A 15,217-nucleotide genomic window follows, 5' to 3' on the forward strand; every position below is an offset into this window, starting at 1 on the left:
CTGCCTTAAACAAAGTCCCACATCACACACGTGGTAGGCTTGGACAAGTGAGAAAATCTAATGTCACCTTACTGAGCTTCTGTTGAGAGTTTTGTTTGTTTTATACTTTGGGGTCCATTTTCAATGGTCACTTTGTTTCTAATGTAGAATACACTGAAAGCATTTGATTCCCTGGCCAGGGAGGGATGAGCTGGTGCTGCCCATCTGGGGGACGAGACCAAGGTCCCCAGAATTCTTGGGGGTGCCATTCAGAGGAGCTGCCTTCCCCAGGACGTTCCTTTTCTTTTCTAATTAAGGTGGAATTCAGGCACATGAGAGGAGCCCATGGCATTTAGTGTGTTCAGTGTGTTGTGCAGCCACCGCCTGCCTCTCTTCCCGAGATATTGTCGTCGTCGTCATCGCCCGCAGGGGACCCCGCACCGGCAGGCAGCCCCGCTGCCCCCTCACCCGCCCCTGCACTGCCCATCTGCTGAGGGGCTGCTTTGGAAAGTGCACAGGGAGCAGCTTTAAGAGATTAAATTTAGTTTTATGATGACTCATCGCTACCAGCACATTTAAGAAAGATGAAGGTCAGTGGCGTGGCGGGGCCACCCACGGGGCCTGCACGGGACTCTGCAGCCCCACGCTGCAGCTGCGTGCCCTTGACCAGTGGCTTGGCCTCTCTGTGCCTCAGTTTCCCACCTCCAGATGCGGCTGGCAATGACATCGCACACAGGGCTGTGGGAGCAGAAGAAGGACAGTGCTTACGGGGTGGGATGGAGTCCGGCCCACTGGGGGTGCCCGGGAGTCAGTGGGGGGACTGTCACTTCACTAAAGGTACAGATGAGCCATGGGACACAGCGTGCCCACCCTGACAATCTGCAGTCATAGCTTTTCTTGACTAGAGAGCTGAGGTCATGGGGTTGGCAGCCTGCTTCTAAAACTGTCCCCCTAAGTTTCCACGTCTAGTCTCTGGCCCCTGTGAATGTGGCGGGGTGCACTCCCTCGACTGTGTATTTGGCAGTGTATGTGGCACACAACCCCAGGCCAGGAGGCTGTCCGGTGGGTGGCAAAGCACGGGCTCAGAGTGGTGTGAACCCCACCGGGGTTCTGTGCACTGTCACCGGGGGGCCATGTGGCAAGGAACGTGCTTGACTTCAGGACCTGGGAGCCCCAGCATGTCACAGCGAGTCCCAGCCAGCCACTGACGGCCCTGGTGCCTGCCCCCCGCCCCATGGTGGTCAGGAGAACAGCTGAGACAGCTGGCGGAGACGCTGTCTGAAGCACACCTTTCCTGGGTGGCGCCTGATGGTTCATGGCACGGCTGCCAGCATCATGGGCAGTCACTTCCTGGGCGTCGGGTGCTGGGAACACACCATCCAGCACGGGGAAGCGAAGCGTCACGGCTGCTCTCTGCCTTCCAGTTCGCCAGGGTCCTGAAGGTATGGAGGGGCACCCCAGCCCATCCTCACGGCCAGCACCCCTGTCCTGAGCAGCCCTTCTCTGGGCACTGACTGGTCATCAGGCAGGAAGGCTAGAGGGAGGGCTGGGGGGAGCAGACGGCATTTACCGCGTGGGGCTGTTCTCTGGGCAGAGGGTGAAGCAGGGCAGCGGGCCAGGACTGAGCACAGCCACTCCCAGGGGAGGAAGAGCCCCGTTGGCCGAGCTGGTCTGCACTGAGGTTTCTCATGGCCACTGGAGCCTCTGACGGGCTCCGTGTCTCTATCTCCAGGTACCTGTGAGGCCTCTGAATGGCCTGAGGCGAGGGGCCAGGGGGCGCTGGCAACGGGTACCCGCCAGGCACTGCGGTGGGGGCTGTGTGCCTGGGGTCGTCCAGGCTCTGTGTGGACTTCTTTTCTAAGGACAGGGTAGTCCGCTGGGCCCTCTCAGGTGCCCGCAGCCTTTCCAGCTTCTCTGGACGAAGTCTCAGTGCAGCTGTGAAGTATTGCTGCTGAAGACCATGTTTTCTTGACCCCGTCTGGATGTGGGCTCCTCACTGGTGAGATCTGAAGGTCCAATGTTGGGTGGTCGCTGTGCCCAGCCTGGGGTGGTCTCACCCCATGGGGTGATTCGTTCCATACGGCCACCGAGCTGTGACTTCATCTGGGGTTCAGAGGTGGGCGTTTGATCTCCAGCTGCGGGGACAGCTGGGTGGGCCTCCATGGAAGGTGACCCTGGGGTGCGTCTTTGAAGCCAGCCAGGAAGACTGACTCAGGTGATTTGGCCCTTGTTAGAACTTAACCCCCGATTTGGTGCAAAGTTGCTTGAAATAGTAGGAGTGACTTAAGTATAACATTTTAAAATGACTGCCTGGGGGTAAGAAGAGAAAGCCATCTTCCTCAAGGCTTTGGGGGTGTCACAACAGCACAGTTTGCCACAGTGGCGGTGAGGGATGGTGGGGACACGTGTGAGGGGTGTGGATGAGGTGGCCCACTGCAGACAGCTCGTGACTGACACACTTTCATGTTGGTCATTTAAGCTCATGTTCATGTCCCTCAAGTTAGCATTTTCATGCACAGTGAGGAAAAGAGACGTGTGAGGACACTTCTGTCCACCCTTCGTCTGGAAGCCTGTCCTGGTCAGCAGACACCCCGGGCCCATCCGGCCGGAGCCAGGCCCGTGGAGTGTGGGTGTGACAACTGTCCTGAGAACCTTTGCAGAAAGAGGGCCAGTATCTGCCCAGAGGTGCATGCAGCCGTGGTCTGACGTCTGGGTCTCCGTGGATACACTTGATTTTCACTTGAAATTCTGGATTTGTGTCATAGATACTCAGAGCCGCTTCCCCTAGGAGCACACAGACCTGCTTAAGGACGGGGTTCCGACAGGTGTCTGTCCTCGTCTGAGCAGCTGCCGGCTGCTGCAAGTGGCCTTCGTTTTGAGAGATGTCTGCGTCAGTTCTGGTTCCTTCTGTGTAACTGCACCCTGGTCGTCCCTGGCTTCTTCCAGATGGAGGTGCTGAACTTAGGAGCAAGACAGGCTCCATGTGACTCTACAGATATCATCATGTAGGGTATGAACGTTGCCTTTTGCTGTTCAGAGTCAGGTGTTCCGAAGACCTGTGGGCACGTCGCTGTGGTGTTAGGGTCGGCTCCAGCTTTCAGGATGAATGGAACAGTGTTGGTGACAGTTCTGTGAGGACCGTGAAATTCCAGCAGGACAGACGAGTGCGGGTTTCCTGCCTCGAGGGGTTGGCTCCTCTGCTGGGGGGCTTGGGTGAGTGAGGATGAATTATGTTCCCAGCTTCGCACTGGCGGGAGACCAGGGCTTGACAGTGTTCCAGCTCTGGGGGGTGACTACCTTCCTCGTTACACTTTTCAGAACTTCTGTGCTTTTTACAACCAAAAATAATACCTAAAGTTGATTTGGTGTTTAGCACCCTCTGTCGAGGTACGGTCATCTTTGAGGAGGCTCTTCTGAGCTAGGACCTCGTCCTGGAGGCCCCCGCACTGGCCTCGCGACTGAGGACAGCAGTGGCCTGGCCCCTCTGCCCCCAGGTGACGCTGACCTGCTCTGTGGTCAGGCTGAGTGTGCATCCGCAGAATTGTGTGTAAACAGACTCAACCCAGGTCGTTTTTGGTCTGGCTTCTTTGACTCTACCTAAATGTTTTGAGATTTACCTATTTACGCTGTTGGGGGCATACGGCCAGGCAGTATAAACTTAAACTTGTGGAGAGGAAACAGTCCCTGTGACACTGGGTCTGTGCCCTCAGGGATGACAGTTCCAGGCGCCCAGTGCAGAGCCCATGGGATGGGCAGCTTCTACCGCTGTTGTGGGACCTCACGTGAAGGTTAATTGTTTGCCTGCTGTTGTGGAAAGGGCTCATTGTGTGTCCGTGTATGTATTTTCTGCCTTAAGAGTCTGCACCTGGATTATCTTCCTGCAACTCCTTTCCTTGTTTTTTTCTGAGCAGACACTCAGTTGCTTCTCTTCTGTCGTATGTCCTGCCTCCGGAACATCTGTCTATATTTTTTCCTCTAAAAATGTATAAAAACCAAGTACAGGCTCTTGCTGGACTATTTTGCAAATAGTTTTCATCCTCTGGTAAAACCACACATGGGCGGGAGCGGATGTGCTTTGGGGGAAGCTGTTTTTAAAGAGTGATGGAATCGTCTTGATTGTCTCTGACCTATGCCTTTTGTGATGGCAGCGTGCAAGGCAAGTGCTTCTCAGTGTCATATGCATTATTTATAAAGGGAACAGTAGTCACAATACAAGTGAGGGGCAGGAGGGTTGCAGGCTTTGAGAATCCCTAAGGCCCCGTCCCGCGCAGCCTGGGGGCCAGAGCCACCAGACCGTGTGTCCCTAGGCTCCTCTGTCCTCTCCCTGCTGTCACCCATTCCCTGTCCCCTTCCTTCCCCACTCAACACCCAGACCAAGTCCCCTCCCCCATCTCCAGCTCCAAGTCCTCTCACAACCCACTTGTCCTGTGAGGAGTGGGACCCAAAACTGAACAAGGTTTGAACAAGAAGAAGAACCAGACTCGGCACCTGTGTGATGGAAACACCTTTGTCCGTGTTCCGTATCAAGGCCCCAGTCGTCTTTCCTGTGGGTACTTTGGCAGGTAGGGGGCACCGTGTTCTTTTGGTGGAACCACCTGGACCCTGCATCTGCAGGAAAATTGCAGACAGAAACATCCACCACCCATGGACACTGGCCAGGACGGGTGCCGTCCTGCTCCCGGGGGGGGGCCATCAGAGGAGGACCGTCAGAATCAGGGCCAGGAGGGAGGGACAGGTCGAGGGGCGCATGTGGGCCCCGGCACCCCAGGCAGGTGCACTGCACAGGGTCCTAGAGCAGCGCCAGCACAGTAAACAAAATGCAGGCCTGAGAACGACCCGACCCCCTCTGGACAAGGCATTCCCTTTGGCCCCTGCCCTGCCTCTCTCCAGCGGGCTCTGGGCTCTGTCCTTTTAAGGTCCTCTGTCCTGTTGGTGCTTGTACTGCAGTGATGCAGCGACCGGAGAGTTGTTGAAAGAGAGCACCTGGACTCTCCCCAGGGGCATGGGAGTGCCTCTTCTCAACGCGCCTGGAGGATGTAGGGACTCTTGGGGCCCCTCCCCACCACGTGACCTGGGGTGTGGGAGCCCGGGACACCCGGCCCGTGACCCCAGCCCCTGAGCTGAGGCAGCTGGACACGCTGTGCAGGACCCAGGACCATGGTCATTTTCACCTTAGGGTGTGCAGTAGGGCCCTGCGCTGAGCTGCTGCCTGGGAAAGTTCACAGGATTAATGGATGGAAGTTGGGAAGCCAAGAGGGATCGCTTGGTCTCCCCAAAGCCACCGGGACAAGGCGATGACCCTCCCTCCGCGTGTGTTCTGGGGCAGCTCTGAAATCATAATCGTGGTACAAAGGACCTGTTCATTTGTTGCGGCTGCTGTCTGCCAGGTACCACAAGTGAGGCTTAAATCACGGAAGTGTTGTCTTCCGCAGTTTAGGAGGCCAGACCTCGGGGTGGGGTATCGGTGGGTTGGCTTCTCCCGGAGGCTCGGAGAGAATCTGGTCCTCATCTCTTCTGGCTTCTGGTGGCTTCAGGTGTCCCTCAGCTGGTAGACGCAGCATTGCAGTCTCTGCAGCTTCTCCCTGTGTGTTTCCCCTTCTCTTACAGGGACACTTGTCATTGGGGATAGGACCCACCCCGATAGTCCAGCATGGAGTCATTGCAGGATCCTTACCTTCCTTCCACCTGCAAAGTCCCCTTTTCCTAAACAGGTCACGTTCACAGGTTCTAGGTGGAGTTTTGAGGGGCCACCTATTCATCTCACTACAAGTGGGTAGGGGACATATCTGGGGTCCCAGGACAGACGATGGGCAGCATGCTTGCTTTGTCCCCAGGACTCTCTTTGTGGCAAGTCAAGTCCTAATCACCATGAAAGTACTGTGTTGCCTGTTTCATACCCGCCCATGGCTTCGGTGACGTAGTTTGGCTGTGATGGAGGGACCCTCATGCCACCAGACAGAAGCCCAGTCTGGACTGCACGTTCACGTGGCCGTGGGAAAGCTCTGGTCAGACCAGAGGGTGAGGCGGCTTCCGTGCCCTGGACTTGAGTGGGAAGAACGGTCACGGTGAGGAAAGTTAGCAGGAGACAGAGGACTCCCAGAGGCCAGCGAGCGCACAAGAGGCTATCACCACCACCATGACCGCCACCGGGGAACGCGGATCAGCCCGCGGAGGTGGCACTTCACGCCCGCTGGGACAGCTAGGACCAAGGACTCAGAGCCACGTGGGGAGGAGGTGGAGACAGGCCGCACACTGCTGGGGGGGCGAGGGGCGGACCCCACGGGGAAACTGTCCGCAGCACCTCAGAAGGCTACGCAGAGGGTCCCTGAAGGACCAGGAGGTGCCCTTTAGCTTTACACTCAGAAGAAATGGCAAGCACACGTGCGTACAGAAGCTTGTCCACAGTTGCCCAAAGGTGGAAGCGACCCAGATGCCACCACCTGGTGAGCGGATGAACAGATGTCACATACTCACACAGTGGGGTGTGTTTGGTGACAGAAGGATGACATGCTGACCAACGCTATGACGTGGATGAACCCTGAAAACCTGCTGAGTGAGACAAGCCACTTAGCCCCTCCTGGGGGGTTATGGGAGTTGGATAACACACACACAGTCTTGGTGATTGACTGCGCCTACGCCCCGCCGGCCGATACCTGAAACGCCCCGATCCGGGAGGCGGCAGCTGGCCTTGGGGTGCCCTGACCAGGGTGTGCGGGGCAGGCCAAGGGGACCTGGGGATGGCCATGTGACCAGGGTCAGCTCCCCACCTTGCACTGAAGGATACAGGGAGGCAGGTGCCGAGTCTTGAGACAGCAGGCGCGGGAGGGCCCCTGGCAGGAGCTGTGGCCGGTGGGGCGATGAAGTGCCTGCTGGTCCCTCCTGCTGACCAGTGTGCTGTCTGCAGTGCACTGGGTGAAAAGGCAGGCAGGTGGGTGGGGGTGGAGGCAGGAACAACCAGCCACCAGCCACTGGTGGGCGGGCAGCAGGGCTGCAATGTGGCGACAGGCGCGTGTGCCTACCTGGGCAGCAGGGCTGCTGAGGGGCTGGGCCTGGCAGCCCCTGGGATGCCAGGGGACAAGCCCAACTTTGGGGACATAGGTTATGGCTGCCCAGGAACGCTGGGGCGGGGGCAGGGTGGTGGAGGCCAGCAGGAGGGTGTGTGGAGGCAGTGACAGGTTCCGGCCCCAGGGACCAGTGGCCAGTGGGTTTCCTGGACAGGGCAGCGTCCCCATGTCCAGGGCCTGAGCATCAGCTGGCTTCAGGGGGCACGCGTGGGCAGAGCAGCCAATTCAGGTGCCGAGACCAGAGGCCTTTCTCTGTTTGTTTGCATGGCTCTTAGATTCCTGGCATTGCAGTGAGGTGTCCAGCTTTACTGGAAAGCTGGTCCATGAGGCCCAGGGCCTGGCTGGCACTACAGGCACCCAGCCATCACCCTTGAGCTCTCTGGCCTCTGCCCAGCTGACCTGGGCGGTGAGGGCCCTTGGGGTGGTCTTCCTTGGAACCAGCATTCAGAGCCCAGCTCATGTCTTGAGAAGCTTCTGGGTGGAAGGGGGACTCCCCACAGCCCCTGGGCAACACCCCATCTCTGGGCTTACACTGGGTGGGGCTGGTCCTCCCTGGTCTCACCATGTTGCCTGTCCTGCCACTTGGCCCGCCATCTGCCAACCCCGTCCTCCCGCTCCCGTCCTCCCGCTCCCGCAGCTTGGCAGGGACCGCTGTGGTCCTGGTGGGAAGTGAGTAGGCATCTTCTAGGTCCTCCCATGGCACTGTTTACTTCCTAATGGGGAAGCAAGAGGCCTGAAGGCACCCGCCCTGGTTGCTCTTACCCACATGGATGCCCAGGGTTCTTGGAGTGCGGTGGCTGATTTCTGGCCCTCTCAGGGCCGGCAGTTTGACCATGGCCATTAGTTTTCTTTCTGAGCGTCAGTCTCTTCATCTGGGTCAGAGGTGTTGTGTGGGCTCTGGCTGGTCCCCAGTGGGCACAGGGCTCCTTACAGGGCTGGGGACAGCAGCCCCTTGGGGGCGGTTCATGGTTTGTGCCACATTCTGCCCCAGCCTGGCCAGCCAGCCTCACAACTGCTGGGGACATTCCAGGATCTCCAACGCCTGGTTTAGATGCACATCTGAGGGCAGGGCTAAGCTTGCACCCGCCTCCTGCCTCCCCTTCCTTGTCTGCAGTCACATCCTTCCCCTACATCACTGGTGTTCGGACAAATGGTTCAATCAGCTTTACAACATTAGTTCTCAACTAGTAGAGTTCAGTGCTGCTTTGTTATTGCACATTTTCTCCTGCCTTCTCGGAGGTCACTCGTTCACTAGTCATCTAACCTCTGAAGCCAAATGCTTTCTCATGAGTTTTATTCTTGTCTTCTTGTAACAGTAAACCCTTTCCCTGCTATGAATTTACCTTTGAGAAAATAATGACCATGTGATTTTAAAAGACATTCCTGCTGGGTTCTAATTTATCCCCTTGTAGGGAAGATGTTGAGGAAAATTTACCTTCTTTGGCTAATGTGAGCTTTCGTCTGTTAGTTTTTGTTCCTTTGTTTCCCCACATGACAGATTGCATGTGAGGTTCCCTCACGTGAGAGACTGTACATGAGGTATTGGTTAGCTTTTGGTTAGTTTTTGTTCCTCTGTTTCCCCACATGAGAGACTGCATGTGAGGTGATGGTTATCTTTTGTCTGTTAGTTTTTGTTCCTTTGTTTCCCCATATGAGAGAATGCATGTGGGGTTCCCCCCCATAAGAGACTACACGTGAGGTACTGGTTAGCTTAGGGTGAAGAGAATTTCTTCCTTGTCTCTTTCCTGGCAGGAGAAATATGGGATGATGTTGCTTTCTGTCTCTTTTGCCCGCGTCAGCAGATGAGGTAGAAGACGTAACTAAGTTATATCAGAATGACGTGACAGGCATGTTGCCAGGCTTTGGAAGGCCTGGGCCGATGGTCCCAGGTGAAAACAGAAAGTACTGTTTGTCCAAATGAACTGACTCTTCAGCCAGATAAACAATATTTTTATCACAGTAACTGTTGGACCCTCTCGGAACTGGCCATTCCCTGAGGGGGAGGCAGGAACAAGGAGCTTGGCTCTAAGGTACATCTGAAAAAATATATAAGACAGACCTCAGTTGGCAGTGTCATTTTTGTCATTTTTGTCTTTTGTCGCTGGTGATTCTTCATCATTTTAGCATCTTGGAAACTTGTGTACAACGTGCAGCTTACAACACAAGGAGACACCGTGACTTCCAGGCACAGACCTGGTGAGGTCTGGCTGTTCCCGACCTCTCCAGTGTTGTTCCCCACAGTTAGCCTTCTTAGGAACTTGTTAGCATTTAGGAAACTTGTGTGCAGCTTGTAACTTCAGGAGATGCTCTAACTTCCAGCAACAACAACAACAACAACAATGGCAACAGCAGCAGCATTCCTGAGAACTTGTTAACATTTTAGAAACTTGTACGTAGCTTGCAGCTTGCAGCATCAGGAGACGCCCTAACTTCCAGAAACAACAACGGCAACCGCAGCAGCATTCTTGGGAAATAGAAAGCAGCAGTGGGAGACAACTGAGTTTCTCTCAGCTACAGACCTGGCAAAGTTCTGACTCCTGATCTTTCCACTGTTGTTTTTCCTACGGTTTGGTGAGCTTTTGGCATCTACTGTAATAGTTGCTCTCCTATAGAGTTTATTACTGCTTTCGGATACTCCTTATTGATATTATTTGCGTATTTAGCCAAGTGATTTTTTTTTTTTCCTGATTGGTTCATTCATTTATTCTATTCTTTAGATTCCACATATAAGTGAGATCATATGGTATTTGTCTTTCTCTGTCTGACTTATTCCACTTAACATAATGTTCTCTAGGTCCATCCATATTGTTGCAAATGGTAAGATTTCTTTCTTCTTCATGGCTGCGTAATACTCCATTGTATAAATTTACCACAGTTTCCTGACCCAGTCGTCTACCAAGGGCATTTTGGTTGTTTCTGTGTCTTTAGCCTAGTGATTTTTGATCAATAGTAAACATGTGTGGGGATCTCTTAAACTTACATGTATGTGTGCTCCTTTGACATGACATTGTTATCAGTGTATATAGTTTAGTCTTAACCACCTTTACTTTCTGTCATTAGCACATTGTTTTAAGTGCCTTTGTCTTTTGCTATTGCATATTGCTAAATAAATTGATTAGATATTGCTGAATAATTAGCCCCTCTTTAGTGTGTCCCATTCCTTTCTTTTCCCCGACGTCATTATACCCCTTACAATTTTTATTTCAAATGGGGCGAGTCCCTCTTCCTATTTATATCAATTGGTTCTCTTTGTTGTGGGCATTTTATACTCAGAGACATTAAAAAGTTGAATTTAAAATTTAATTTAAAAATGCTGTTGAATCAGGCTGGTTGATTCAAATCAGAGAGGAAGACAGTTTGTCACGTCTCTCAAATACCTCCTTCCTCTGTCAGTCCCACCTGTGAGCGGGGTGGGGGGACACCCTACACCATTTCGCCCCGAGTGCTGAGCAGGTGAAAGCATCTACCTTCCCACCTGCGAACTTGGAAATGGTAATGGAGCACGAGTGTTTCCTTTGGGTTCTGCCAATCAGCACAAATGGAATTTTGTAAATTGTGTTAATCCATTTCCTGGAACTCCTGCCCGAGGTTTCCTCACAGCCTGGGATCTTGGCGGGTGTGATGGACACGATTGTTGATGGACACACCAATAAAGATCCCACGGCATCGCTGGGGGCACAAGGGAACTTTTCATTCTTCCCTTGGAAATCTCAGTCCTTCGGGGACTGAAAAGCTACCTCAGGGGATAATTAAAAGTTTTAAATAGGTAGGCCTTTTGTGTTTCAGCAAAATGGAGAGAACTGCTAGTTTTCGTTCTTTTAATTTTCTGAATTCTATAATTTCTTCTGGTGTGTGTGCACGTGTGTTTATAGCTCTTTTTGCTAATGGTCAACACATCTGTAGTCTGGTTTTCAGGTCTTTAATTTACTGAACTCCAAGCCTTGTAAGAGCATAGTTTGTCTCCGCGCCTCAATTCTGAGGGGCAGGTTCTGCCATGCCCGCCATGTGCCCTCACTGGGAAAGCATGAGGCAGTCAGGAGAACATCCTGGAGCCATTGAGCGCCTGCATGGTCTTGTGGGGGTTGGTTTGGGGCGACTTCAGTACTGGGCGCTGTAGCGCCCTTGCCGTGCGATTCCACGGGGCCGGCGTGCCCGTTCCTGTTCCCCACAGGCCCCACCACTCCCTCACTTTCTTCCCCAGGTAGTTGCCTGTTGGGCCCGGAAGATGCGAGAGTGAACCCTGGTTGGGGAGTCAGACAACAAGGCTTTCTGGTCATCTGTCAAGGCTGACTTCTCCCTGTCTCCCCAGGTTCTACCCTAAAACCAAGAGGAGGCTCCAGGATGGGAAATGGGCCCAAATGGGTCATAATGGAGAGATGTGCGGAGGAGTTGGTCTCCGGGTAGTGGGGACGGTGGGAGCATCAGCCAGCTCCTCACCTCCCAGGCCCTCCTTCCAGACTGGACACACATGCACGCACATTCTCTCACATGTGCACACTCGCACATGCGCATGTTTGTAGGCATACACTTATGCATGCATGCATGTGCACATACATACTTGTGTGTGCATCCCTGCACACTCAGAAATGCAGTTGTGCAGCACACATGTACACACGTGTGCACCCTCACACACACAACACAGATGTGCCTCGTGTGTGTCCCCACACAATATATTCACATGTGTACACACACTTGTAGGTGCAAATGTGTATACACGTATTTGTGCACATACCCACACAATCACCTGTGTACACACATACTTCCCCTCACATGCACGTGTGCACGTGTGCACTTATGTGTCTACACATAGGCACACTTATACTGCATAGCGACACATGCACATACTTGCAGGACACATGCCCCCCCACAGTCCCACTTGCACATGTCAGCCTCTCCAGAATACAGAGGGAGGCATGTGTGTGAGCGGAGGGCTGAGTGTGAAGCCCTCTTGAGGCTCAGCCCCCACCTGGGTCCACGGAGGGGGACAGCCAGTCCAATGGGAGCAAGTGACGGGCAGGGCTTTGTCTTCCTGGCAGCTGGCACCACAGCCGCCAGCAGCCTTCCCTGCAGCTCAGTCGTCACTGCTTCCCTGGGCACATTCGCACAGCAGGGGCTGAGCTCACCTGGGCAGCTGGTGTGTTTGCCTTCGAGGTCTGTCGCTGTGGTGACTGTGTGCCAGGTCAGAGAATGACCCAAGTTATTCTCTGGGTAGGTGTGGGCATGGCCCCCACGTCACGCCTTCTCAGAGCAGCCTTAGCTCTCTGGAGGTGTCATTACCCGGTGCCCTAAATTCAGTCCCAGCTGGTGTCTGTCACCAGCAGTCAGGCCTGCAGGGATGAATGCAGGGAGGGCTCGGCACCGCTCACCTGTTTCCACTGGGAGGCGCTCTGTCTCAGCGACATCTGCTGTGGGACTGTCCCCACACTCCCCCCCACCCCACCCACCACTCTGAGGGGAGCTGGTGGTTTGGGGCCAGAAGGACCCCAGTGGGCTGTGGTGACCGGGGCCCACCCCTGAGCCAGGTGTCAGGACTTGTCATTGGTCGGGCAGCCATCATCTCGTGGCCCCCTGGACCCCAGTCTCCCGAGCCCCTTACCTGTGGTCATCCCATCACGGGGCTATGGTGACTCGCCGTCTGGCTTCCCCACGGAGACACTGTCCTGTGGGCCCCGCAGCCTCGGGGCCGCTGAGGAGCAGGCACCGACCCGTGGGTTGTGAGTCCCCGTGGAGGTCAGGACAGGTGTGTCAGGGGGCAAGGAGCACAAAGGTTCTTAGGAGGGATGCCAAGGGGAGAGCCCCACTGCCGCGGCCCGGGTGTCGGTGGCCTGGGCTGCGGCCGCTGCCTCCTACCCATTCACGCTGCTGTGCCCGTGTCTCCACAGAGGTCGGACCCTCAGCTGCTTGCTCAGTTTTACTATGCAGACGAGGAGCTGAATCAGGTGGCCGCCGAGCTGGACAGCCTGGACGGGCGGAAGGACCCGCAGCGGTGTACGCTGCTCGTCAGCCACTTCCGCTCCTGCCAGGTGAGTGGACACGGGTGGGCGGAGGGCTGTGAGCGGATGCCATTAAATGTGGGTCAAAGGATCTCCCAGGTTTCCTGAGCAGTGACCCTTCCTGGCACTCTCCGTTGCTTTGTGAAGCGCCCCATTCCCACCTCGTGTCATTTTCTTTTTGCCCGAAAGACTTTCTTTAGCATGTCCTGTGGTGCAGGTCTGCTGGCCATGAATGCTTTCCGCCTTTGCTTGAAAGTATTTTACATTGCATGTTGAAGGCTGTGTTTGCTGGGTTTAGAATGAGAAGTGGTGACTCATTTTCCTCCTCAGTCCGTTCCGGTCTTCTCATAGGCGTTTCCAATGAGAGACGTCACGTCATCCTTATCATCGTTCCTTCTTTGCAACGTGTCTTTTTCTCTCGCTGCTTGTACTTGCTACTTTTTCTCTTGCTACTTTCTCTTGCTACTCTTCAACCAGGCAATTTTTTTGGGTCCCGCCAGGTACCCCCATCTGTGCCGTGATCTGAAAATTCCCTCAAGGCAGTGACCAGGTGGTCGTAGCTCTCACCTCACTGGTTTCTCTCCTCTCAGGGACCACTGTGGCCTGACATCCAGTGTCTTGAAAACCGTTGTCTTTTCCTGTTGTTGTTTGTTCGAGGGGGTAAATGTGGTCCCTGTTATTCCATCTGGGCTGGAAGCAGGAGTCCCAGTGAACGTACCAGACATACTGCGTTGGGCACAGTTCTAGGTACTGGGGACCCATCAGTGCATAAAAAGCCCCTGCCCTCGCCCTGTAGCTGATGTTCTGGCATGCCAGGCAGGGTGGGGGGATCCCAGCACCGTCACCCAAAGGCCACACAGCTTTGGGCAGCCATGCCACCTCGCCGAGCTCAGACCTCTGGATCTTTTTTCTTTTTTCTAACTTACTTACCTTTTGTTTTTTTAAGTTTTACCCACTCCCCTCCCCTTTGGCAACCAACAGCTTGTTCTCTGTATCTATGGGTCTGTTCCTGTTTTGTTTTGTTTATTCATTTGTTTTGTTTTTTCAGACTCCACATGTAAGTGAGATCATATGGTGTTTATCTTTCTGTCTGACTTATTTCACTCAGCATAATGCCCTCTAGGTCCACCCATATTGTCACAAATGGTAAGATTTCATTGTTTTTATGATCGAGTAACATATTTACGGTCGAGTAATATTCCATCGTATGTATGACCACATCTTCTTTATTCAATCGTCTATAGATGGACACTTAGGTGGCGTCCATACCTTGGCCCTTGTAGGTAATGATGCAGTGAACATGGGGGTGCACATGTCTTTTCAAGTTAGTGTTTCAGGGAGCTAGATCCTGGCTCTTACTCAGAGCTGACATTTACTGAGCACTAACTGTTGTTACTGCCATTATTTGTTCATTACTATGTTGAATCACGACAAAGGGACCTTTCCACCCAGAAAACCTTTTAAAAAGAACTTAACAGTAGTGCCACTCGATGTGGGTTGAATTTTGTTTTTTTTGTGTTGCAGAGGCTTAGTGTTTTCCGTGTGGGGCAGAGTTCCCTTCAGAGCTTAGTGCATTGCTTTTTGCATTAGAAAGGTCATGCTTCCTGCATGCGGTGATTTTTCATATCTGCTTCCAAAGAAAAACGAAACTCAGACAGTGGAAGGGAGGGAAGCTGAGGTTTAACGTGCTGGGGCTGAGAGTTAGTGCCATCTTTCCAGAAGGCAATTGGCAGATTATAATCAAAGCCTGTAAGTGTAGTTTACATTCTTGACCTTACAATGCCTTACTAGGAATGAGGGGATCCTAAGGAAACAGCCCCAAATTCAGTGTCATGCACCGCGATGGTGACTGCAGCGTTGTTTCTGGTGGTGACGAGATAGCAGTGCCGCCAGCATCCAGGAGACGAGGGCACGCTGAGTTAATGGGACGGTCCCGACGCTGGGATCTCTTGTGGTTATCCGTCACAAGGTGGATTTGGGAAGAGTTATGACAGCATGTTCCAACAGTTAAGTGACAGCAGCAGAACACACACTTGAATGTATGTCCAGGGGACCTCAGCTCGGAGAGCAGGCGCACTGACAGCAAGAATTCCCAGGAAATGGGCCCAACCTGCAGTCTCCCCAGGACATTCCCCTGCCCTGTACTTTCCCACTGTTCCCAGTTTCCTGTGGTGAACGTGC

At 53.8% G+C, this 15,217-nt stretch overlaps 1 protein-coding gene across 4 annotated transcripts in view; it reads left to right on the top strand.

The window, feature by feature from the left end:
• ZFYVE28 (zinc finger FYVE-type containing 28) overlaps positions 1 to 15,217 on the top strand; it is a 71,735-nt gene that overhangs the window by 15,401 nt on the left and 41,117 nt on the right. For all 4 annotated transcript variants that reach the window (XM_019711498.3, XM_088793287.1, XM_088793280.1 and 1 more), the window contains exon 2: positions 12,926 to 13,066. In XM_019711498.3, the coding sequence (XP_019567057.3) occupies positions 12,926 to 13,066 (141 nt within the window). The remainder of the gene's footprint in view (positions 1 to 12,925; positions 13,067 to 15,217) is intronic.

Source organism: Rhinolophus sinicus, chromosome 1, assembly GCF_057876585.1.
Source record: "Rhinolophus sinicus isolate RSI-liver-muscle chromosome 1, RSI-T2T, whole genome shotgun sequence".
Taxonomy (NCBI): domain Eukaryota; kingdom Metazoa; phylum Chordata; class Mammalia; order Chiroptera; family Rhinolophidae; genus Rhinolophus; species Rhinolophus sinicus.